This window comes from Mustela putorius, unplaced genomic scaffold, assembly GCF_011764305.1.
Source record: "Mustela putorius furo isolate JIRA1106 unplaced genomic scaffold, ASM1176430v1.1 tig00000281_pilon_pilon_pilon, whole genome shotgun sequence".
NCBI classification, from domain to species: Eukaryota; Metazoa; Chordata; class Mammalia; order Carnivora; family Mustelidae; genus Mustela; species Mustela putorius.
Genome location: NW_025421343.1, coordinates 2,881,743 through 2,907,576, shown reverse-complemented (window position 1 = coordinate 2,907,576; position 25,834 = coordinate 2,881,743). Strand labels below are relative to the sequence as shown.

Sequence of the window (25,834 nt, the reverse complement as noted above, 5' to 3'; positions counted from 1 at the left end):
GGAATGGAAGCGCAGTAAAATGCTGCCTAATAAAATGATAGAGATGAGAAAAATGATATTTAAGATTAGAGATATGATACTAGTCAACCAGAGTATGCCTGGTTGGAGTGTAGATTGTTACAACCTTTGAAGAGAGCAATTTTATTTAGGAATACTTAAAACTACACATTGTTTTGAAGACTTACTCTTTTTTTTTTTTTTTTTTTAAGATTTTATTTATTTTGTTTTATGCCCGCAAGGGTTGGGGAGGGGCAAACAGTGGAGGAGAGAGAGAATCTGAAGCAGACTCTGCACTGAGCACAGAGCCCAGTGTGGGGCTTGATTTCTCAACACTGAGATCATGACCCAAGCTGAAACTTAATGGTGGCTGGCTAAGCCACCCACAGTGCCCTAAGACTTATTCTGAGACTATAGATGCATGTGTAAGGGTATTCATATGATTTTTTTAATGTATAAAGCTTTTATTTTATTTTATTTTATTTTATTTTATTCATTTTTTCCTCCCTCTGCCCTCTAATGGGTAAAACTTTAAAATGTCCCTAAAGTCATTTAGTAGAAGATGAGTAAAATAGATCATGATACATTCATTGAAAAGAATAATAAACTACGGTTTATTTTAGAAGGATATCTTACATGAGAAAGTATTAGAAATGTTTTCTTAATGTATAAAGGTGTTAAAAAGTATGAACAATTTGATTATATTTTAAATAAAAAGTGCTGAATTTGGGGGGTGCTGAAATGGACAATTGAGGCTTCAGATGGACAAAAGCATCTGAAATGTTTGAAAGCCAAGGTAGGGGGCTCCTTCCAGGAGCCGTGTATGCTGTTTGTCCTCACGCAGCCATCCCAGCTTTCCATTCTCCCCTCAAGCTGTTCTTTTCTGTGTTACTTGGACGTGTGTATTCCAGACTTCTCCCTCTGCTCCCTGGGCCCCCTGTCCCTGACAGGCGACCCAAAGTCCTGTCTCTGGTTACCGAAGTAGTCACGTGGTAGAGTTCCTTCTTGGCGTACTGTCACTGAACAGTGCCCATATAATGCTCACCAGTTGCTGGTATCCCTTGCTGGTTGGTGCTCTTCTGCTCTTCGTTCCTCCAATCTGTTTCAAGTTGCAGATTCCTTCAGATTACTCAGGTTGCCCCTGAGAGAAAGCATGACAGGGAGACTACCGGTTCTGGGTGTTTGCTGCAGGCTCCCGCTCATCTCCTCTGAAACGTGAGGGAATCAAGTCTAGCAGCACACCCTAGAGTGGGGGTCGGGGGCTGGGAGGGGGGAATTCAGCCTGGGTTAGGAAGCTATGAAAATTAGGGATTCTTGAGCTGTATTAAAGAGTTTAGAAAATGCAAAAGGTTGAACATTAACTACTGTCAGTACTATTTTAACATAACAAGGAAAAGAAACTACACTCTCTAGGATGCCTGCTATTTCTTTTGATTCATAGTATGTATATTATCTCTGTCCATATTTATATTTTCTGCATCAAGAGAAGTAGCAAGCTAGATAGGCAATATACTTTCTTTTCATTTTTATGTTAAAATACTAATGAAGTGGTAATTATCTTCTTATTAGAGGCATTTGTTAGGCTCCTATGGAGTGTTTTAGAACCATTGTTTGCAGAAGGTCAAATTGGTGGGTGATAGTATTTTTTTTTTTTTAAGATTTTATTTATTTATTTGACAGAGAGAAATCACAAGTAGATGGAGAGGCAGGCAGAGAGAGAGAGAGGGAAGCAGGCTCCCCGCTGAGCAGAGAGCCCGATGCGGGACTCAATCTCAGGACCTCGAGATCATGACCTGAGCCTCAACCCACTGAGCCACCCAGGCGCCCCTGGGTGATAGTATTTTTAATAAAAATTGAAAGAGATAGAACAGAACAGAATGGAAAGCAATAAAGTGTATTACATGTAGTGAGGATGAACACTTTCTTGAGAAGTTTGTTTCGGGTGTGTGTGTGTGTATGTGTGTGTACACACATGCACGCGTGCCATATACTTTTGGACTGGTTGCAATGTAAAATGTTCTCACAATGAGTTTGAGGGAAAAAAAATATTAGATGTGGTGTCTTTTGTAAGGTAAATAAAGTAGACACTGATTTTGAATTTAGTAGTATTTATGCAAGGTTGAATTTTATGAGCTCTCTAGTTTAGTATTAAACAACTGATTCTTCTTCTTTTTTCTTTTTTAAGATTTTTAAAATTTGTTTGACAGACAGAGATCACAAGTAGGAAGAGAGGCAGGTAGAGAGAGTGGTAAGCAGGATCCCTGCTGAGCAGAGAGCTGGATGCTGGGCTCTATCCCAGGACTCTGGGATCATGACGTAAGCTGAAGGCAGGTGCTTAACCCAGCGCCACCCAGGCGCCCCTAAACAACTAATTATTCTTGAATAAATACTCTGAAAGGGGAGATAGCAGTACATTATTTCAAGGCATGCCACCCCATTTTTATTCACATTACTTAAAAGCTTTTTCTTATAGTAAGCTGATATTAATCCCGTGTTCTAGTAACATCCATTTATTAGTTTAAGTAATAGGCACTATTTTTAGACAGCATCTTTCTTCTAATAGTGCTTAGATATTTGATGGAGAGCTGTTACTTAGGTATGGTGTACAGTGTATAGTGTCTAGGTATAGTAAGTGTAGTGTCTCCAAATGAATATTTCCTCCTTCTTTGGGCTAAGATATCCTTTATTTTCCATTTGTGTGGCTTTGGGTCCTTCTCCAAACATACTCCCATCTAATTGTGTTTCAGTTTGTCAGTAGTCTTCCTGAAACATGACATCTGAATGCAACTCTCACACTGTGGTCTAATAGCCTTACCATTGCACTTATTCTAGACCAAGGATCATCAACCTATATTTTGCAGGCCAAATTCAGCTTGTCTCGTGTTTTTTATCAGTGAAGTTTTATTGGAATGCAGCAATGCCCATTCATCTGTAGTTTGTTTCTAGCTGCATTTTTGCTACAGTGGCAGAGTGGAATGGTCACAAAAGAGGTTATCTACTTAGACCTTTGCAAAAAGTTTCCTGACCTCTGCTTTAGACAGTGCTTCTGTTGATGTTGTCTTAGGTCAGCATTTGAGCTATGTCACACTCTTCCTTTATACTGAGTTAGCTGTCTAATACCATGTGTTTCACATATTGTGCTATTAAATAAATAGTAAAGAGGGAATTTGAGGGTTTCTTCTCTTTCTGTTACTTTATAAAGTAAGGTTAGGTTTTGTTTTATCTGTGGAAGGAGGTGCACATGATAATTGGCTCTGAAAACAGTAGTCCAGGTGTAGTATGTAGTTTAGGGCAAAGTTTTCAGACATGTGTTCTTGAAAAACTAGTTTCTTAAGATGATCCTTAATAAGAGGGTATTATGTTAAAAAAAGTCTGGAAACATTGTCATGATATCCCCTTATTGGGTATTGAACACGTAGAATATTAAAGGCTTCAAGAAGTCCTGAATAGGGGTGCTTGGGTGGCTCAGTGGATTAAAACCTCTGCCTTCGGCTCAGGTCAGGATCCCAGAGTCCTGGGATTGAGCCCTGCATTGGGCTCTCTGCTCAGCAGAGAGCCTGCTTCCTCCTCTCTCTCTGCCTGCCTCTCTGCCTACATGTGATCTCTGTCTGTCAAATAAATAAAATCTTTAAGAAAAAAAAAAAAAAGACGTCCTGAATAAACTAACCCGTTGAGTAGACTATTCCATACATATTTGGGATGTGTGTGTGTGTGTGCGCGCGCGTGTGCGTGCAGGTGTGCACCTTTGTGTGCATGTGCAGAGTACCTATTAACCAGCATTTCTTTGTGTGCTAAGGGATGTAATAGGAAACACTGGGCTAAGGGAATGCCTTCAAAGTGTAAGGAATGGCAATTATTGGTGGAAGGGTAGAAAGCCTCTATTAAAGTAAGCTTTAGAAGTTAATATTGCTCATGCTTTTTTTTTTTTTTTAAAGATTTTATTTATTTATTTGTCAGAGAGAGAGCGAGAGCGAGCACAGGCAGACAGAGTGGAAGGCAGAGGCAGAGGGAGAAGCAGGCTCCCTGCCGAGCAAGGAGCCCATTGTGGGACTCAATCCCAGGATGCTGGGATCATGACCTGAGCCGAAGGCAGCTGCTTAACCAACTGAGCCACCCAGGCGTCCCAATATTGCTCATGTTTTGATAATATCTGAGCTGCTCAGGAAATTACTGTTCTGTGTAACGTAATTTTTTTATATCAGTCAAGTATCTGAAAGCGGATATCAAAAAACTTTGTACTAGTTCCTTTATATTACAAACTCTAGATAAATTTTAAGGCTTGTTTACATAATTTTGAGTATCTGATGGAGAGATTAATTTAGAAAAATGGGAAAGTGGAAATATTAGGAACTGTTAATAATTAATGATCCAAAAAAATTAAAATAAAAATTTTTAAAGATTTAGTTTAGTATTTATTTGACACAGAGAGAGAGAATAAGCAGGGGTGTGGGTGTAGGAGAGGGAGAAGCAGGGTCCCTGCTGGGGGAGCCTGAGTTGGGGTTCCATCCCAGAACCTGTGGTCATGACCTGAGCCAAAGTCAGATGCTTGACCAACTGAGCCACCCAGGTGCCCCAAGATAAAATATTTTCCAAAATTAGGATAATAAATAGGGAAGATTTGGCATGAGTTAAAAACTTCAGTTTATACCCAAGGTTTTCAGTAATACAGTGGTGAGTTGAGGAATAGTATCTATGACAAATTTGTTCTTTGTACACATAATGGAGATGGTGAGATTCTTTGGGTTATTTTTTCCATTTTTTTTCTCCTTTCTTTCCAAAATTAAAGTGTGATCTTTAGTTGCTATTGTATCTTAGTTTGGAATATTCTAAGCCGAACACATCATTCACTAAATTTTTCTTTTTGTTGTTCAAAAATCATGCGATAGAAAACATTAGTAGAAAAGTTGATATAATTTAGACCTGAGAGAATGCCATTAAACCAAGATGTGTTGGAGAACCAAAACTATCTGAGTAACTGAGTTTAGTCTTTTCACTTAAATGTGATCTTACATAGCAGTTGTCTAAATGTTTGTTTTTTATGAATTTAAATTGTCTTTTCTCCACAGAATCAAGTGACGGATACTAATAGAAAACTGCAACATGAGGGAAAGGAAGTAAGACCATTTACCTTTTGAAAAAATCTTTTCTGTTTCCTGTTATTCTCTTTTGATGACTGCATTCTTGATATAGTGGCTTGTAAGACTGTCAGGAGTTTGTTGGAGGATCTTGGACATTAATTGTTGCTTCCCCTAATATTTCTCTGAATTATATGAATATAGCCACTAGAAAACTTGGTGAGGGAAGTTGTAGATTTCTTCACTGTTTTTTTTTTCCTTTTTTTAAAAAATTGTGTTATGGTAGTCACTATACAGTATCATTTGTTTTTGATGTAGTGTTCCATGATTCATTTTTGTGTAAAATACCCAGTGCTCCGTGCAATCCGTGCCCTCCTTAATACCTATCACCAGGTGGACCCATTTGCCCATCGCACTCCCCTCTGACACCTTCAGTTTGTTTCCCAGAGTCCATAGTCTCTCATGGTTCATTTCCCACTCCAATTGCCCCCCTTCATTTTCCCCTTTCTTCTCCCAATGTCCTCCATGCTATTCCTTATGTTCCACAAATAAGTGAAACCATTTTTTATGATAATTGAATTTCTCTGCTTGACTTATTTCACTCAGCATAATCTCCTCTAGTCCCATCCATGTTGATACAAAAGTTGGGTATTCATCCTTTCTGATGGCTGAGTAATATCCCATTGTGTATATGGACCACATCTTCTTTATCCATTTGTCTGGCGCTTTGCGCAGTTTGGCGATTGTGGTTTGCTGCTATGAACGTAGGGGTACAGATGGCCCTTCTTTTCACTACATCTGTTTCTTTGGGCTAAATGCCCAGTAGTGCAATTGCTGGGTCATAAGGTAGCTCTATTTTTAATTTTTTGGGGACCCTCCACACTGTTTTCCATAGTGGCTGCACCAATTTGCATTCCCACCAACTCTTCACTATGTTATTAAATCGTAAGTAGTCATAATACAACCAGTGCTCTTCCCTCTGTCTGGAATGCTCTTTCACCAATATTCTCCCACTTCAGACTTTGCTCAGATGTTCCCTCCTTAATGAGTTCTTTTATTTGAAATTGCAGACTTACTTTTACCCGTGTGTTCTTTTTACTTTTCTTCCTTTATTTTTCTCCACTGCACCTATCATGCTCTACGATTGTATATTTTTAGTTGTATGTTTGTTTTTTGTCTGTCCCCTGCCATTAGAAATTAAGCTCCACGAAATAAGGAAGTTTTGTTTTATTCATTGTCATATTCCCTCTACCTGCCTAAACAGTGACTGGCCCAAAGTGGGTGCTCCATAAATATCTGTTAAAAAAGTGAATCAGTGATTCTATTAATTGATACAATCACCGTTTAAACCATCACAGTTTACAAGATTTTTTATACCCTTTTTCTCACTTGATCCTCTTGACAGGCCTGTCACAGAGTCAGGTCAGGTATTATCACTGGTTATTGGTGAGGAAGCTAAAACAGATGATTTGCTAACAGTTACATAGTAATTGGCAAGGCTGGGACTAAAACCCAAGTTTTCTGACTTGCAGTCCATTACTGTTCTCTGTATCATGTACCTTTTTTATCAACTAGTAATTATTTAATGTTTAATTTTAATAATTTTTAAGATTAGCTTTTGATTGTTTTATCAGTGACTTAGAGCAGTTCTCTTTTGCTCTTTTTTCATGGAATCCCGGTAGATAATGTGTTTAGTGTAGGTTTGGGATGAATACTACAAGAGGCTTATGTAGATTATTGCTTTTTGAAAGTTTGTCTCACATATTTGAAATTATGCGGAATGCATTTTCTTCCAGTTATACTGTGGTACAACTTCAGATGGAAGCCTTTAAAACAGCTATGGGAAGGAAAATGAATTTTCATTAAACTGGAACTCTTGGAAAAGCCATAACTTCTAAGCGTGTGGTTTATTTGTTAAAATAGAGATTTAGTTGAAGATAATTTTTAAGACTCAACTGAAGCTATATACGGAGGATCGTTTCCCTTGAGTCTAGCATTAATGAAAGAAGCATAGGGTCTTCTCAGAAGATTTGATGAAACCATAAATGTTGAAGAGTCAGAGTAAAGTTTGGAGAGAATCTGCAAATTTTTTCTTTTCTTCTGAATAGCTCCTGGATTTGAGGATTTCATTTCAGCTAGCCTTTTCCAATATAGTATGTATCTTGGGGAGAAAATGGGCAACCACACAGGAATGTTTTACTAGTTGAGAAGGGCAGTTTCTTAGTTCAGTTGGCAGGTCTTTCTATGAAACTGTCTGGGATTTTCTGATGAATTGAACACAGGGTGGAAAAATGTGACTGAAAGCTTTTTATTTACAGCTACTGGCATAATTTGTTTTTTTTTCCTCTTGCCAAGCTGGTAATAGCAATGGAAGAGCTGAAGCAGTGTCGACTACAACAGAGAAATATTTCAGCCACTGTTGATAAGTTAATGCTGTGTCTTCCAGGTGAGGAACTGGAAATGGATTAGAGTTCTTGATGCAGTTCCTTTAGCTTTAGTAAGTTTCTCACTTTCTCTAAATAATGCTTGTGTGCTCTCTTTTCCCTTTTCTTTCAAGTCCTGGAGATGTATAGCAAACTGAGGGATCAGATGAAAACTAAAAGGTAAGATTTTTTTTTTTAATTGAACATCTTATCTTGAATTTCTGTTAATTAGGATAGTTTTAAGGTCCATATTTAGCATAACCTATCATGAAATAATTAAGTCCATATAATATCTTCTCTACCCTTTTATATATCTGCTGATTCATCCTGAGACTTATTTACATGCTAGTATGGTATGCTAATATATTTTGTCATGTATTATGTTTAATTAAAAAAAAAAAAAACAACAAACCCACTACTCGTAGTTTGGTTTTTAGAAGACCTGATCTTTCAGGGGTAAAACATAACTTTTAGTGATAGTTGATTTGAGTAACATGCTTTGGTTTAGTATTGTAGTAAAAAAAATAGTTACTGGTTCTGATATAGGGATGAATTAGTCTGGGTTCTTCACTGAAACAGAATCAGTAGAGTGTGTGTGTTTGTGTGTGTGTGTGTGTGTGTGTGTATATAGAGAGAGAGAGAGAGAGAGCGCGAGAGCATGCGCGTGCGCGTGAGAGAGATTACTGGTTTATTGATCTTGGGGAATCGGTTCACATGGTTACAGGGGCTGGCAAGTCCCAAATCTGCAGAATAAGGTGGTAGGATAGGTGTCAGAGAAGAATAAATATTGTACCCTGAGTTTGAAGATGGTGTGCTGGGAGAATTCCTTCTTCCTGGAGGAGTCAGTCTTTTTCTGTTAAGGTCTTCAACTGATTAAGTGAAGCCCCCCTCAGTTATGGAGAGTAATCTTACTCACTCTAGTCTACTGATTAAGGGTCAAGAGTTTCATCTAAAAAAACACCTTCATAGAAATATCCAGAATAATAATTGACCAAATATTTGAGTACCATGACCTAGCTAAGTTGACACATAAAGTTAATCATCACGGGGCAAAGTCAAGATTAAGTTTAGAGGATTACTCTCCTGTGTGTTGTTTTCCTCTGGATTTATTTTGCAGGAAAGAATGTAGTGACTCTTTCACTCTTCTTCCCAAGCTAGAGTCAGCATCCCACCCTCTCTACCGTGGAGTGTACTGCAGTATGATGGGGTGTGTGAAGCTGTGATAAACAAGACATACCTTTCTGGAATGTTGATTTTCACCTAGGTTTTGAGGGAAAAAGTATAGAATTGAAATGTGATATTGAAATAACAATAGAAATATTGTGACTAAAAGTTTAAATTTTCAAGAATTTTAAAGCCTAAAGCATGAAGCATCAAAATTTTTTGAATTTCTTAGACTCCCTTCTTTTCCCCAAGAGGATATGTTCACATACAAGAACATAGGTAGGACAGTATGAAAAGTTCTGTTCAGTGAGATATGAATAGTATTATTTCCCTGATAACCTTTTAGTGAAATTCTAGAATTACAGAAGTTTACAGTGAAAAAAAAAAAACCAACTGTGTACCAAGTTCTCTGAATTAAGATATTAATAGTTCTCCAGTTTTGATTCATATATATGTAAATATATATGAAAATAGATAAACATGTATGGACAGAGAGAGGTAAAGATAGACATTTTTAAAAAAAATTACAGATAAAACTTAAGTCCCTTTCCTTAGCTATATTTCTTTCCCTACTCCTGTAAGGAAACCAGTATCATAAATATGGTGTCTTTCTAGTCCATGTTTTTAATGTCTACAAATCATATATTGTATTGTATTTTTAAAAACATTTACATGGGGCGCCTGGGTGGTTCAGTGGGTCAAGCTGCTGCCTTCGGCTTAGGTCATGATCTCAGGGTCCTGGGATCGAGTCCCGCATCGGGCTCTCTGCTCAGCAGGGAGCCTGCTTCCCTCTCTCTCTCTGCCTGCCTCTCCAACTACTTGTGATTTCTCTCTGTCAAATAAATAAATAAAATCTTAAAAAAAAAAATAAAAACATTTACATGAATGATTCTCAGTCCTTGTATTTTTGAGATTCACTCATTCAACAAAGATGAATGGAGTACTTACTATATGCTGGGCATTGTTCTTGGTGATACAGACAAAAATATCTACTCTTATGGGGCTTACATACTAGTGAAGAGGTTATTTTCCTTATGTGTATAGAACTAGTTCACTTACCTTAATCCTTTATAATAGTCCATTATGTGAATAATTCACATTTCTGCTCTCATTTCTAGTGGTTATCATAAGTGCTGTCCGCCAGTTATTTCTAGCTCAACCTTCTTCTGTCTCATAGTAGGATTATATTTCCTGGGCTTCCTTGGGCTGTGTGACTGATAAAATGTGAATTGATAAGATGGCTGATAAGACGTGAACAGAAGTGATGAATATTACTTTTGGGCTTAGAAGTTAATTTCTAGCCCAAGTCCCTCCAGAGTTCTGTTTTCCCTTGGTTATGAGAAATGGTAACTTTCAAGATGTTGGTTGAATCCCTGAGTAATTCTAATGAACAGAACTTTTCTGCCAACATGTTATGGATGTATATAATATGAGTAAGTTATAAATCTTTAAGACACTGAGACTTTTGGGATTGTTGTTACTGTAGGATAACTGTTCTCACTGATACCGTAAAAGACATTTGATGTGTTTCCAGTTGTTTCCTGTGCAGAGGTTCAGTAAATATTCTTGTTCATGTCTCTCTTCACACATTCAAAGTTTCTTGACAACAGTGCTTTTCAAATGTTGCTATGTATACAAATTACATGGGGATTTGTTAAATGTAGATTCTAGGGAGGCTAGGTGGCTCAGTCATTAGGTGTCTGCCTTCAGCTCAGGTTGTGATCCCAAGGTCCTGGGATCCAACCCTGCATCGCATCAGACTCCCTGCTCAGCGGGAAGCCTGCTTCTCCCTCTCCGCCTCCCCCTGCTTGTGTTCTTTCACTTGCTGCCTCTCTGTGTCAAATAAAAATAAATCTTTAAAAAAATAAATGTAGCTTCGGATTGGGAGGTCTGGGCTCATTCCTGGGGTTCTTCATTTTCTACCAAGCTCCCAGATTGTGCCAGTTCTGCTGGCCTAGGGTTTATACCTAGAAGGAGATCAGCTGGATCAAAGAAAGGATATCCATGCATTCATTCCTGTATTCGACTTGGCATTATTCTCCAAAGTGAATCCAGCCTATCAATATAGACTCCCACTGGCATTTTGTGGAGGTCTGTTACTCTACCTCTAGGTAGCATCTGTATTGTGAGACTTTTTGGTCTCAGTCTGACAGTTGTGAAATGATAGATAATTGTTCTATGATTTCACTTCTTCAATTACTAGTAATACTGGTTTTTGGACATTTGGATTTTCTTTTATATATTTTATCCATTTTTTTCTTAGGTTGTTTGTTGTTCTTGTTCATTTATAAGGATTCATTAGATTCCTCTTACTAGGAATATCGTGCAAATATTTGCTTTCAATGCATGGCTTATCTATTAACTTTGTAAAGTTAGTACTTTTTGTTATATAGTAGTTGTAAATTTTGTCATCACTTATCTTGTGGTCTTTAAAAAGTTTTATTTTTAAACATTCTCATAAATAAAACTTAGCTATGTGTTTTTCTGAACCCTTAGAAAGTAAGTTGCTGATGTGATACCCTGTCATCCCCAAATACTTTGGTGTCATTTTCTACAATAAAGCATTCTTCTTTGCAGCCACAATGCAATAGAGAATAAAAATTAGCATTGATATATTAGTAGCCTCTAACCTCTAACCCTCATACCCAGTTCAGATTTTGCTAATTGTCTCAGTCATGTTCTTTACAGCAAAAGAATCCAGTTAAAAACATGTGTTGCATTTAGTGGTCCTGTCTCTCTATTCTTCTTCAGCCTGGAGCTGTCCTCAGTCTTTCCTTGACTCTCATGACCTTGTCACTTTTGAAGATTACAGGTCAGTTATGTAGAATGCCCCTCAATTTGGGTATGTCTGATATTGCCTCATGATTACATTCATGTTGTATGTCTCTGGCTGGAATATCACAAAAGTGTTGCTGGGTTCTCAGTGTGTCTTACCAGGTCACACATAAATTTGATCTGTCCTGTTAGTGATGATGTTCTCTTTGATTCTTTTCCATTGTGAAGTTGCTCTTTTTTATATTTGTAATGAAAAATTCTTTGGGGAGGTATTTTATAGTTATATAAATTAATCATTTTTCATCAAATTTTCACTTTAATTTTTTATGTCAGTATGGACTCAAAGTTATTCTTATTTTATTTGATGAGTCATAATTTGTAAATATTATTTATTTTGTTCAGATTATTCTTTTTTTTTTTTAAAGATCTTATTATCTATTTGACACAGAGAGATCACAAGTAGGCAGAGAGGCAGGCAGAGAGAGAGAGAGAGAGGAGGAAGCAGGCTCCCTGCTGAGCAGAGAGCCCGATTCGGGACTGGATCCCAGGACCCTGAGATCATGACCTGAGCCGAAGGCAGCCCCTTAACCCACTGAGCCACCCAGGTGCCCTGATGTTCAGATTATTCTGAATGGCACCAGAGTGGCCCCTTCAATCTGGCTTCTGTGTGTTTTTTTTTTTTTTTTCCATATGTCCTCATAATTTTTTGTTCTTTTTTACTAACAAAAGGAGAGATTTTTCAGATTTATCTTGTACTTTACTTGCTGCAGTCCTGGAATCAGTGATTTCTCTAAGTAGAGAATGTTATTTAGAAACCAGTATCTCTGTGCTTGGTGTACTCATTACTACTGAGCATCCTGGCTTTCATTACTCTTTTTTTTTAAAGATCTTATTTATTTATTTATTTGAGTATGAACGGTGGGAAAGGCAGAGGAAGAGGGAGAAACAGACTTCCCGTTGAGCAGGGAGCCCAGTGAGGGGCTTGATCCCGGGCCCTGGGAACATGACGTGAGCCAAAGGCAGATACTTGGTGGACTGAGTCCCTCAGGCACCCCTCATTACTTGTAAAATATTTACTTACTGGGTTAGTTCCTTTTATGAAACGGATTACCTATTATTGCTATCATTGCAACTCTTTACCTTGCTAACACTATACACTAAGTTCCCCCCTGTATTATATCCTCCTTATTCCACTTGGGCTGTAATACTCTGGCATGCTTCTGCCTGAATGTCCTCCTCATTCCTAACTGGCTTTGACATTCCATACCAGGCTACCTTTCAATATGGACATCCTCCTTACTTCACTGGGTCCTTTGCATGCCATGCTGGTCTGTTTTCTCCTTCCACCCCCAACTGATATGGATGTTGTCATTTGTTTAGTTCTTCCTTTAATTTTTTCAGCAATGTTTGTAGTTTTCAGTGAATAAGCCTTATGTATCTTTTGTCATATTTATCTTTAAATATTTAATGTTTTTTGATACTTGTTTTATTTTTTTTTTAAAGATTTTATTTATTTATTTGACAGAGAGAAATCACAAGTAGATGGAGAGGCAGGCAGAGAGAGAGAGAGGGAAACAGGCTCCCTGCTGAGCAGAGAGCCCGATGTGGGACTCGATCCCAGGACCCTGAGATCATGACCTGAGCCGAAGGCAGCGGCTTAACCCACTGAGCCACCCAGGCGCCCATTGATACTTGTTTTAAATGGTATCGATTTTTAAATTTCTTTTCTTTTTAAAAAAGATATTATTTATTTATTTAACAGAGAGAGAGAGAGAGATCACAAGTAGACAGAGAGGCAGGCAGAGAGAGAGGGAGAAGCAGGCTCCCGGCTGAGCAGAGAGCCTGATTCAGGGCTTGATTCCAGGACCCTGAGATCATGACCTGAGCTGAAGGCAGAGGCCTAACCCACTGAGCCACCCAGGCGCCCTGAAAGATTTTATTTTTATTTATTTATTGGGCAGAGTGACTGAGAGAGTACAAGCAGAGAGAGCAGAGGGGGAGTGAGAAGCCGACTCCCTGCTGACCTAGGGAGCCCGATGTGGGGCTTGATCCTAGGACCCTGGGATCATGACCTGAGCCCAAGGCAGATGCTTAACCATCTGAGCCATCCAGGCACCCTCGATTTTTAAATTTCAATTTCCAGTTATTTATTACTAATGTACTATTTTATTTTTTGTATGTTTTTCTTTGCAACCTTCTAAAGTCATTAATTATGGCAGTTTTGGTGGTTTAATCTGTTGAATTTTCTGTGTAGATGGTCATCTTGTCTGCAAATTAAAAGTTATATTTCTTTCTTTACAGTTGGAATGCTTTCTTTTTGGTTTGTCTTTCTTGTCTTACTGAACTGGCTAGAATCTCCTGTACAATGTTGAAAAGAAGTAGTGGCTATCCTTGCCCTGTTCCTGATCTTAGGGGGAAAGCATGTCACCACTAAGTACAATGTTAGGTGTAGTTTTTTTGTATATGCCGTTTATTTTTTATTTTATTTTATTTTATTTTAAGATTTTATTTATTTATTTGATAGAGAGAGATCACAAGTAGGCAGAGAGGCAGGCAGAGAGAGAGAGAGGGAAGCAGGCTCCCCGCTGAGCAGAGAGTCTGATGCGGGACTTGATCCCAGGACCCTGAGATCATGACCTAAGCCGAAGGCAATGGCTTAACCCACTGAGCCACCCAGGCACCCTGTACATGCCGTTTATAAAGTTGAGGAAATTTCCTTCTATTTCTGGTTGTTGAAAATTTGTACCAGGAATGAACATTGTTTTGTCAAATACTTTTTCTGTATCAGTTGAATTGATCATAAGTTGAGAATTGTTTTTCACTTATTAATATGAATTATATGATTAATTTATTGAATATTAAACTGAACTTGGGTTTGTCTTGTATATCCCCCTGGGGGTCATGCTATATTATCCTTTTTATATGATGCAGTATTTGTTTTGTTAAAAAATTTTGTTTTAAAGATTTTATTTATTTCAGAGAGAGAAAGATCCAGAGTAGGGGTTCGGGTGCTCCACAGAGCAGGGAGCCCAACTCAGGGGTTGATCCCAGGACCCTTAGGATCATGACCTGAGCTGAAGTTAGACTGTAACTGACTGAGCCACCCAGGCGCCCCTGCTTTGTTAAAATTTTGTTGAGGATTTTTGTATCTGTGTTCATGAGGAATATTTATCACAGTGTTATTTTTGTTTGTTTTGGTAATGTCACTGACTTCAGGTTAATGCTGGCCTTGTAGAATATAAGGAAATATAAGGAAAGTATTCCCTCTTTAATTTTCTGGAGGTATTTGTATAGCATTGACATTATCCTCCTTAAATATTTGGGTGAATCCAACAGTGAAGCCACTTGGACCAGGAGATCTGTTTGTTTGGTTTTGGTGAGAAGGTTTTTAAGCTACAAATTTAATGAAAAAAAAAAAAAATACAGTGCTGTTTGCATTTTATGTTTCTTGAGTAAATTTTGCTTATTTGTGTCTTTCAAGTAATTTGTCATGTCATCAAAGTTGTTGAATTCATTAACAAAAATTGTTCTAGGTACTTCCTTATTATTTCAACATGTGTAAGAGCTATAGTAATGCTTTTTTTCCCCATTACTTATGTTGATAAGTCTGTTCTTTTCTCTTTCTGTCTCTCTGATTATTCCAGTTAGAGGTTTATCAGTAATTTTTTCCAAAAAAGCATCTGTAGGTTTTATTGTTTTTCCTAATATTTTTGTGTTGTCTATTTTACTGATTTCTGCTATTTAGTGTTTTCTTTCTCTTACTTACTTGGGGTTTAATCTCTTCTTTTCTAGCTTTATAAGGTGGATTTTGGTTCTTTTCTAATGTAGCTATCTGTACATTTTTCTCAGCAGTGTATTAATTGCATCTTACATGTTTTATGATGTGTTTTTTCATTTATCTGAAATATTTTCTAATTTCCTTTTTTATTTTAAAAATTTAATCTGCTTATAATTTAGAAATGGGTTGGATAATTTCCAAATAGTAGAAGATTTCTAGATTTTTAAAAATTGATTTATAATTACAGTTCATTGTGCTTATAAATGTAAATGTATGATTTCAACCTTTTTTACATTTGTGGAGACTTATCTTATTCTATTTTATTATTATTATTTTTTCACTATGACATGAAAATCCTATTAGTATTGTCACAGAGTTGCATCACAAGAACATGGTTCAGTTGAGTTGAGGCTTGTTTTAATGGTCCAGCATATGGTCTGTTTTGGTGAAAATTTATGTATGCTTCAAAATTATGTATATTCTGTTTGAGTAGGACATTCTTTAACTGTCATTCAGACATACTTGATTGATAGTGTTGTTCAGGTTTTCTGCATCCTAGTGATTTTTATTTGGCAGTTGCTGACAGGAGTGTTGAGATTGTTGGCGATTGTGGATTTGCAAATGTCTATTTTCTGTGCTTTCAGTTCTCACTGTTGTTGTATTATGAAGCTTTCTTACTGGGTTTGTGCACATTTAGCATTGTTTTATCTTCTTGATGAGATGACGTATTTATTATTATGAAAGTTTCCTTTATCTCTAGTAATATTCTTTTTCAAATAGGCATATGTTTTTTGGTATTAATATACCCACTGCTGCTTTCTTTTTGTTTTAATTTTTACATTGTCTATTTTTAAAAAAGATTTTATTTATTTATTTTTGAGAGAGAGAGAGAGGCAGAGAGATAGGCAGAGGGAGAAGCAGGCTACTTGGGAGCCTGATGCAGGACTTAATCCCAGGACCCTGGGATCATGACCTGAGCTGAAGGCAGAGGCTTAACCAACTGAGCCATCCAGGCATCTCACATTGTTTATTTTAAAATATCCATTTTTGTTGAAAATATTTTTACCAGCTTTTTGATATGTAATTCATATAGTATTCAGTTCATCTATTTAAAATGTGTAATCCAGTGGCTTTTAGTGTATTCACAGAGTGTAAAACCTTCACTACAATTAACTTTAGAATACTTATGTTCTTTTCAAAAGAAACTCTGAGCCCCTTAGCTGGCACTACCCAATTCTTTCCTGTCTGTCCCCCTGCTCCCTGCACCTTTCCAGCTACTGGGAACTGCTAATGTACTTTGTCTCTGTAGATTTGCCTGTCCTGGTCATTTCATATAAATGGAATCCAACAATGTGTGGTTCTTCTTTTATGTAACACAATGTTGTTAGGGTTCATCCTGTTGTACTTCAGTACTTCAGTACTGAATTTCAGTACTTCGTTTTTTTAAATTGCTGAATAATATTCCATCGTATAGATATACCACATTTTATTTATCCATTTATTAGTTGATGAACATTTGAGTTGTTTCTACTTTTTGGCTTTTATGAATAATGCTGCTATGAATTTTTGTTTTTAAGTTTTTTGTGTGGACATACGTTTTTAGTTCTCTTGGCTGCATACCTAGGAGTGGAATCACTGGATCGCATGGTAACTCTATGTTTAATCATTTGAGGAACTGTTAGACTATTTTCCAAAGCAGCTATGCCATTTTACCTTTTACCGTCAGCATATGAAGACTCCCAATTTCTGCAAATTCTAGTCAGTACTTATTATTGTCAGGTTTGTTTGTTTGTTTGTTTGTTTTTTGATTATGACCATCTTGGTAAGTGTGACATAGTATCTTATTATGCACCTCTGTTTCTGAAAAATATTTTTAACTAGTACTAGAAGTTCTAGCAACAGCAATCAGACAACAAAAAGCAATAAAAAGTATTCAGATTGGCAAAGTAGAAGTCAAACTCTCTCTCTTCGCAGATGACATGATACTTTATATGGAAAGCCCAATAGACTTCACCTTTAAACTACTAGAACTCATACAGCAATTCAGTAATGTGGCAGGATACAATTCAATGTACCAACAATAGTTGCTCTTTTATACACTAACAATGAAAATATAGAAAGGGAAATTAGAGAATTGATTAAATTAACTATAGCACCAGGAACCACAAGGCAACTGGGAATAAACCTAACCAAAGAGGTAAAGGATCTGTACTCAAGGAACTATGGAACACTCATGAAAGAAATTGAAGAAGACACAAAAAGATGGAAGAGCACTCCATGCTCATGGATCAGAATAATAAACATTGTTAAAATGTCTGTACTGCCTAGAGCCATCTATACTTTCAGTGCCATCCCGATCAAAATTCCACCGGCATTTTTCAAAGAGCTGGAACAAATAATCCTAAAATTTGTATGGAATCAGAAGAGACCCTGAATTGCTAAGGAAATGTTGAAAAAGAAAAACAAAACTGGGGGCATCATGTTGACTGATTTCAAGCTTTACTACAAAGCTGTGATCACCAAGACAGCATGGTACTGGCACAAAAACAGACACATAGATCAGTGGAACAGAACAGAGAGCCCAGATATGGATCCTCAACTCTATGGTCAAATAATCTTCGACAAAGTAGGAACAAATATACAGTGGAAAAATGACAGTCTCTTCAATAAATAGTGCTGGGAAAATTGGACAGCTATGTAGAGAAGAATGAAATGTGACCTTTCTCTTACACCATACACAAAGATAAACTAGAAATGGATAAAAGACCTCAATGTGAGGCGGGAATCCATCAGAATCCTAGAGGAGAACCTAGGCAGTAACCTCTTCGACTTCGGGCACAGCAACTTCTTTCAAGATACATCTCCAAAGGCAAAGGAAACAAAAGCAAAAAGAACTTTTGGGACTTCATCAAGATCAAAAGCTTCTGCACAGCAAAGGAGACAGTCAACAAAACAAAAAGGCAACTCATGGAATGGGAGAAGATATTCACAGATGACACTACAGACAAAGGGCTGATATCCAAGATCTATAAAGAACTCAAACTCAACACACACAAAACAGATAAAACAGATAAAATGTCAAAAAATGGGCAGAAGACTTGAGCAGGCACTTCTCCAAAGAAGACATACAAATGGTTAACAGACACATGAGAAAATGTTCATCATTATTAGCCATCAGGGAGATTCAAATCAAAACCACATTGAGATACCATCTTACCCCAGTTAGAATGGCCAAAATTAACAAGACAGTAAATAACAAGTGTTGGAGACGATGTGGAGAAAAGGGAACCCTCTTACACTATTGGTGGGAATGCAAGTTGGTGTAGCCACTTTGGAAAACAGTGTGGCGATTCCTTAAGAAAGTAAAAATAGAGCTACCCTATGACTCTGCAATTACACTACTGGGTATTTACCCCAAAGATACAGATGTAGTGAAAAGAAGGGTGATCTGTACCCCAATGTTCATAGCAGCAGTAGCCACAGTTGCCAAACTATGGAATGAACCAAGATGCCTTTCAGCAGATGAATGGATAAAGAAGATATGGTCCATATATACAATGGAGTATTATGCCTCCATCAGAAAGGATGAATACCCAACTTTTGTATCAACATGGCCGGGACTGGAGGACATTATGCTGAGTGAAATAGATCAAGCAGAGAGTCAATTATCATATGATTTCACTTACTTGTGGGGCATAAGGAATAACACAGAGGACATTGGGAGATGGAGAGAAGTGAGTTGGGGGAAATCAGAAGGGGAGACAAATGGTGAGAGACTGTAGACTCTAAGAAACAAACTGAGGGTTTTGGAGGGGAAGGGGATGAGGGGTTGGGTGAGCCTGGTGTTGGGTATTAAGGAGGGCACATATTGCATGGAGCACTCAGTGTAGTGCATAAACAATGAATTTTGGAACACTGAAAAAAAATAAAATAAAATTTAAAGAAAAAAATAAAAGAAAAATATTTTTGAAGGGTATACAATTCTAGGTTTACAGATTTATTAGTTAAGACATTATTTCGAGGCACCTGCGTGGCTCAGTTGGTTAAGCGACTGCCTTCAACTCAGGTTATGATCCTGGGATTGAGTCCCACATCAGGCTTCCAGCTCCACGGGGAGTCTGCTTCTCCCTCTGACCTCCCCTCTCATGCTCTCTCACTCTGTCTCTCTCTCAAATAAATAAAATAAAAAAAAAAAGACATTATTTCTTTGTCTTCTCATTTATGTATATTCTGAGGGAGGGGTATGTGTTTTTTGTCACTTGTATTTAATGTGTCTTCTTCAGCTGTTCTAAAGCTTTTGTCTGTATCATTTGTTCTTAGCAATTTGATTTTGATGCTTGTTGCTGTATGTATGTGTGTGTACATGTGTGTATGTGTGAATTTATCCTGCTTGTCGTTTATTTAGCTTCTTGGATTTGTAGCTTTATAGTTTTGTAAACCCTGGAAAGTTCAGGTACTTGTTTTCCAAACATTTTTTTCTGTCCTTTTCCCATCCTCATTCTAGGACTTCAATTACATGTTATGTTGAACAACTTCATGTAATTCCCCAGGTGACTTGAGGATCTGTTCTTTTATTTTGCCTGTCTTTTTTCTGTCCATGCTTTATATTTGATAGATTTTATTTCTGTGCTCAAGTGCACTGATCTCTCTTTTTTGTACTGTCTTATCTTCTTTTAATCTTATCTGGTGAATTTTCATTTCAGGTAATATATTATTCATCTTTTAGAGTTCCATTTGATTTTTAAAAATGTTTAATTTCTTGTTATTTTTGTGTCTTTTTAAAAATACATGTATATGGCTATGATATTTCTTTTCATGTACTTCTTCGATAGTTCTGTCACTTCTGACATTTTTGGATTTCTGTTTGCAGACTGACTTGATTTTTCCTAGTTATAGGTCAATTTTTTTGGTTCTTACCATGTTTAGTAATTTTGATTAGATAATGGACATTATCTTATGTTGGTGAGTGTGGATTTTGGAGGGTTGTTTTTTTCTTAAAGAGTATTGCTCTTTGTTTTGGCAAATAGTTGTTTGCGGATCTGTTTGATCTCATCAAACCCCATTTTTATTTATTTATTTGTTTATTTATTTAGACAGGGAGGAGTGCAAAGGGAGAAAGAGAGAGAGAATCTTAAGCAGGCTCCATGCCCAGTGTGGAGCCTGACACAGGGCTCAATCTCACAACCCTGAGACCATGACCTGAGCTGAAATCAAGAGTCAGACACTTAACTCACTGGGCCACCAAGCACCCCAAATCCCATTTTATATTTTTGCTAGCTGCACCTTCATTCCAGGAGTAGTTCAGAGTAGTATTCATCTACTCTGAGTAACTCAGGAACCCCAGAGATTTTTCATCAAGGTTTTTCTGCATTGTCTGAGCTTGTGAAGTTTTTATCATATATCTTCCTTGTGTCTGTACAACCTCAAGTTATGTCAAGTTTTCCTGGACTTCTATCTCTGACTCTAACTCCGCTAAGCTGCTGGGCTGTGTTTGGGTTTTCTCTGACTATGCCCATGATCTAGAAATCACACTCAGGTAGGTAACCTGGGTAATTTATTAAAACTGAAACTCATCTTTTTTGTTTCCCTTTTTTCAGAGACCACTGAATGTCCACTATCCAAGTCAGTTTTTCTGCTTTTTAAGATCGGGAGTTTGTGTCTGTTTCTTGTCTGTTACTCCTTCATGGATGGATGCCTAGTTTTTTTTGTTTGTTTTGTTGTTTTTGTTTTTTAGCTATAAATAGTGTTAATACTATGAGGTTCTGTGCTCCCTAAGGAAAGATATCTGACCATCTTTCTACATGTAACACATAGAAGGGATAAGTATTTGTTTATGGTGCCTGTGGTGAAAGCTTTTATTCATATTCTTATCATACTTTGAATTTATAAAAATTTCTCAGGGATAGTTGTGATCTGCTTTAAAAGATCATTTATTAGAATTTTAAAAGTTATTATTGTGAAGGAGTTCCATACCATGGCAAGAAAGGACCATAATTTAATTTGCCATAATTTAATTTAATTAACATTCTCTTCTCACATAGCATTCAACTATGTCTAAGTTATTCTGACTTTAGGATTACTTAAATGTCTTTTCCTTCCTTCTTCTTTTATATTCCCTGCTTTGGTTTCATTTACTTTTTTTCTGCTCACGTTTCTATTACGGAGTGTAATGAGGAGGACATGCATGCAAGTGAAACTTAAGAATATGGCTTTTGATTCAGTTTTAATAATGTTTAGAGGTGGTCAAAAATAATCTCAAAATCTGGTTTTAAGATTTCCTTGGTTGCCTGAACTAGAACTTTTTCTTTTGGTGTCTGCCATACAGGTGTCTAGCTGGCTATCATTCTTTAACCTGTCACTGATATTAAAATGCACCAAAAAAAAAACCAACCAAACAAACAACAACAACAAACACCAAAAATTTGAATAATCTTATTGGTCTGTCATAGTTGGAACATGAATATGTTAGGGAAAGGACAATGGGGAAATAAGGTGACATTCTGTGTTGCCAGGAATCCCTGGGTTTTATACTAATTAGCCTTGAAAAATGTTGAGTTATTTGACAGACCAGATGTTTTCAGCATGCAACCATGTGTCTCATCAGTGCATGTGTCTGTGTCCGCAGGCAACATTGTTAGATTTTTCTCATTCTATAAACAATGTTCCAAAATATAACTAAACCCCAAAGTATGTTTATCTTTTTGGCTTAATTTCTGGCTTTCTATCCATTCTAAGGTTTCTCTCTAGAGGAATTGCATTTTATTGCAAATAGCTCTTCATACCTAATTGCAGTATAAACACCATTCTGTTTACACTGAACCATGTGAATTGTACTGTTTTTGAGTCTGTAAAATTGTAATAAAAGCTACCAATTCACATTAACTATATTTGTACTTTTATTTCTAAATATAGGGAAATAAATCTTTCTCCCTTCCATTTGTTTGGACTAAGATTTTGATTTTTAGAACATTTGAGGTCAAGACATTAAAAAAAAAAAAAGTAAAACCAATCTCTAGTCTTTGTACATTGGAGCAAGAGCTTAAGTGTCTACTGTGAAATTCATTCTTAAAATCAAAATAGAGTGATCAGTTTTTTATTTATAAGATTAGAACTGAATTTTTTCCTATACTAAATATATCCTGGGAAGTTAGGAACTTAGGAAACTAAAAACTAAAAACATAAGAAAAATTAACACCCATAATGTGTATATCCAAAGGAAAAAAAAATCGTGGTTAACCTTTTGTATCTACTTTTCTAGTCATTTTCTGTGTACTTATGTATTTGTGTATGTATGTGTTTAGTGATAAATAGCTTATACATGCATATATGTTCATAATTTATACATGTATGCATATTTATGGCTTTCAAAAATGTTACAATTATACTTATAAGTTTTATTTTTTGCAATAGCTTTTATGCCACAATATTGTAAACATTTTGCTGTTTTTTACTACATGGATGTATCATGATGTATTTAACCAATTCCTTGTTATTAGACATCTAGATTAGTTTTTTATTGACTAATGTAAAAATTACAATTCAAGAGGCTTACATGCTTTTGTAAATCTAATATTTCTTTTTGGAAATGCAACTGGTTAGAATGCTTGTTTTGGTTAAATTCTTCAGTGAAAACTATTATTAATACAATTTGTTTACCAGAAGGCAGTGAATTCTCCTTTATTGAAACCCCTGATAATAATACCCATTATCAAAGAACCAAGATGCCCTTCAACAGACGAATGGATAAGGAAGATGTGGTCCATATACACTATGGAGTATTATGCCTCCATCAGAAAGGATGAATACCCAACTTTTGTATCAACACGGACGGGACTGGAACAGATTATGCTGAGTGAAATAAGTCATAGGGAGATGGAGAGGAGAAGGGAGTTGAGGGAAATTGGAAGGGGAGATGAACCATGAGAGACTATGGACTCTGAAAAACAATATGAGGGTTTTGAAGGGGCGGGGGGTGGGAGGTTGGGGGAACCAGGTGGTGGGTATTATGGAGGGCATGTATTGCATGGAGCACTGGGTGTGGTGCAAAAACAATGAATTCTGTTACGCTGAAAAGAAGTAAATAAAAAAAATAATACCCATTATCTTCTAAGAAATCTTTGGGAGTTTGAGTGACAAAATCACATTTTGATTTGCATTTTTTCACATATCTGTTCAACTCTCCTGGACCCCCCAGTCCCCCATGCCCCATATATTGGCCTTTTTTATGTTCTTCTGTGATTTTTCTTTGTTCATTACTTTTAAAAAAAAAAACTTAAGTTTATATGTTGTAAATAATCTTTACAAAGTTTTGGTTTCTTCTTTATTCTTATGTCTTTTTTTTTTTTAAAGATTTTATTTATTTATTTGAGAGAGAGACAGTGAGAGAGAACATGAGCAAGGAGAAGGTCAGAGGGAGAAGCAGACTCCGCATGGAGCTGGGAGCCCGATGCGGGACTTGGTCCCGGGACTCCGGGATCATGACCTGAGCCGAAGGCAGTCGTCCAACCAACTGAGCCACCCAGGCGTCCCAATTCTTATGTCTTTTTAATATATAACTTACTTTGTTTTTACTTTGTCAACTTTACCAATTTTAGTTTTATTTGTTCTCTTATGCTTATAGAAGCTTTCCTACCTATCAGATAAATATTGTCCCCTTTACTATTCCATTACCAGAAGTATTTATTTTTACATAACCAGCAATGTTTCTTTTCTTAAAATATTTTATATCTGATATTAATATAGACACTCCAGCATTTTTATGGTTACTTTGTGCATGGTATACCTTATTCTAGCTTTTACTTTTATCCATTTGTATCTTTGAATCTAAAGTGTGTTGCTTGTAGAGGACATTTAATTGGATCATACTTTTTATTTTTTATTTATTTTATTTATTTTTAAAAAGATTTTATTTATTTATTTGACAGAGAGAGATGCAGGGAGAGTGGGAGAGGGAGAAGGAGGCTTCCCACTGATCAGGGAGCCCCATGCAGAGCTCCATCAGGGATCATGACCTGAGCTGAAGGCAGATGCTTTTTTTTTTTTTTTAAATTTCTTTTCAGCATAACAGAATTCATTGTTTTTACACCACACCCAGTGCTCCAGGCAATGTGTGCCTTCCATAATACCCACCACTTGGCTCCCCCAACCTCCCATCCCCTGCCCCTTCAAAACCCTCAGATTGTTTTCAGAGTCCATAGTCTCTTATGGTTCATCTCCCCCTCCAATTTCCCTCAACACCCTTCTCCTGTCCATCTCCCCATGTCCTCCGTGTTATTTGTTATGCTCATACTTTTAAAAATCCTGTCTGACATTATGCCTTTTGATTGGAGTGTTTATTAGTCCATTTACATTTAATGTAATTATTAATATGGATGAATTTTACTCTTTTATTTTTCTGTTTTTCATGTCTTTTTGTCCTTATCCTTTACTCTCTTTTTTGTCTTAAATATTTTATAGTGTACTATTTTAATTCCTCTATTGATTTTTTTAAATGGTATAATTTGAGTTATTTTTTCTTAGAGGTTGCTCTATGGATTATAATCTATATCTTTTCTTTTAAATTTATTTTTTATTTTCAGCACAACAGTATTCATTATTTTTGCACCACACCCAGTGCTCCATGCAATCCGTGCCCTCTATAATACCCACCACCTGGTACCCTGACCTCCCATCCCCCGCCCCTTCAAATCCCTCAGATTGTGTTTCAGGGTCCATAGTTTCTCATGGTTCTCCTCCCCTTCCAATTTCCCCCAACTCCCTTCTCCTCTCTAACTCCTCATGTCCTCCATGCTATTTGTTATGCTCCACAAATAAGTGAAGCCATATGATAATTGACTCTCTCTGCTTGACTTATTTCACTCAGCATAATCTCTTCCAGTCCCGTCCATGTTGCTACAAAAGTTGGGTATTCGTCCTTTCTGATGGAGGCATAATACTCCATAGTGTATATAGACCACATCTTCCTTATCCATTCATCCGTTGAAGGGCATCTTGGTTCTTTCCACAGTTTGGCGACCGTGGCCATTGCTGCTATAAACATTGGGGTACAGATCTATATCTTAATGTATCAGTCTACTTTAGGTCAATGCTGATGTAGTTTTGGCAGAATATGTAGTAGTGGTTTTTTGTGCTATTTTTGTCATATAGCTGTACATTTTATAAACCCAGCAATACAGAATCATAATAATTTCTTTTAAAAATTTTCTTTAAGTGAAATTAAAAGTAAAAAGAGAAAGGAATATTTATTTAGTCTTTTATATTTTACATATATTTACTATTTCTTATGCTCTTCATTTCTTTCTTTCTATGAATTCAATTTAGTTTCTGTTGTCAGCTCCTTTCTGGCTTCTTTAGGATTTTTTTCAAGGCAGATCTGGTAGCAAGGAATCCTTGGTCTTTGTGTATCAGGAAATGTATTTATTTAATTTTCATTTCTAAAGGGTGGTCATCAGCTAAAGATTGGTCCAAGGTTTGTGCTCAGACTTGAGCCATTAAGGTTTCTATCTGTTGTCAGTGGATTTGTGTGTGAGCTATGGAATACCTTAAAGATTCATGCTGTTTTCGAAACAGCTTGAGCTTTTACTTTTCTGCCAGGGCTTCTACTACGTGTGTGCCTGCTGCCT

The 25,834-nt window shown here is 36.7% G+C and overlaps 1 protein-coding gene across 4 annotated transcripts in view; it reads left to right on the top strand.

Moving 5' to 3' along the window:
• Nucleotides 1-25,834, top strand: part of EXOC6B (exocyst complex component 6B) — a 651,357-nt gene that overhangs the window by 117,518 nt on the left and 508,005 nt on the right. For all 4 annotated transcript variants that reach the window (XM_004742187.3, XM_004742188.3, XM_004742185.3 and 1 more), the window contains 3 exons: nt 5,064-5,111; nt 7,428-7,518; nt 7,630-7,675. In XM_004742187.3, the coding sequence (XP_004742244.1) occupies nt 5,064-5,111; nt 7,428-7,518; nt 7,630-7,675 (185 nt within the window). The remainder of the gene's footprint in view (nt 1-5,063; nt 5,112-7,427; nt 7,519-7,629; nt 7,676-25,834) is intronic.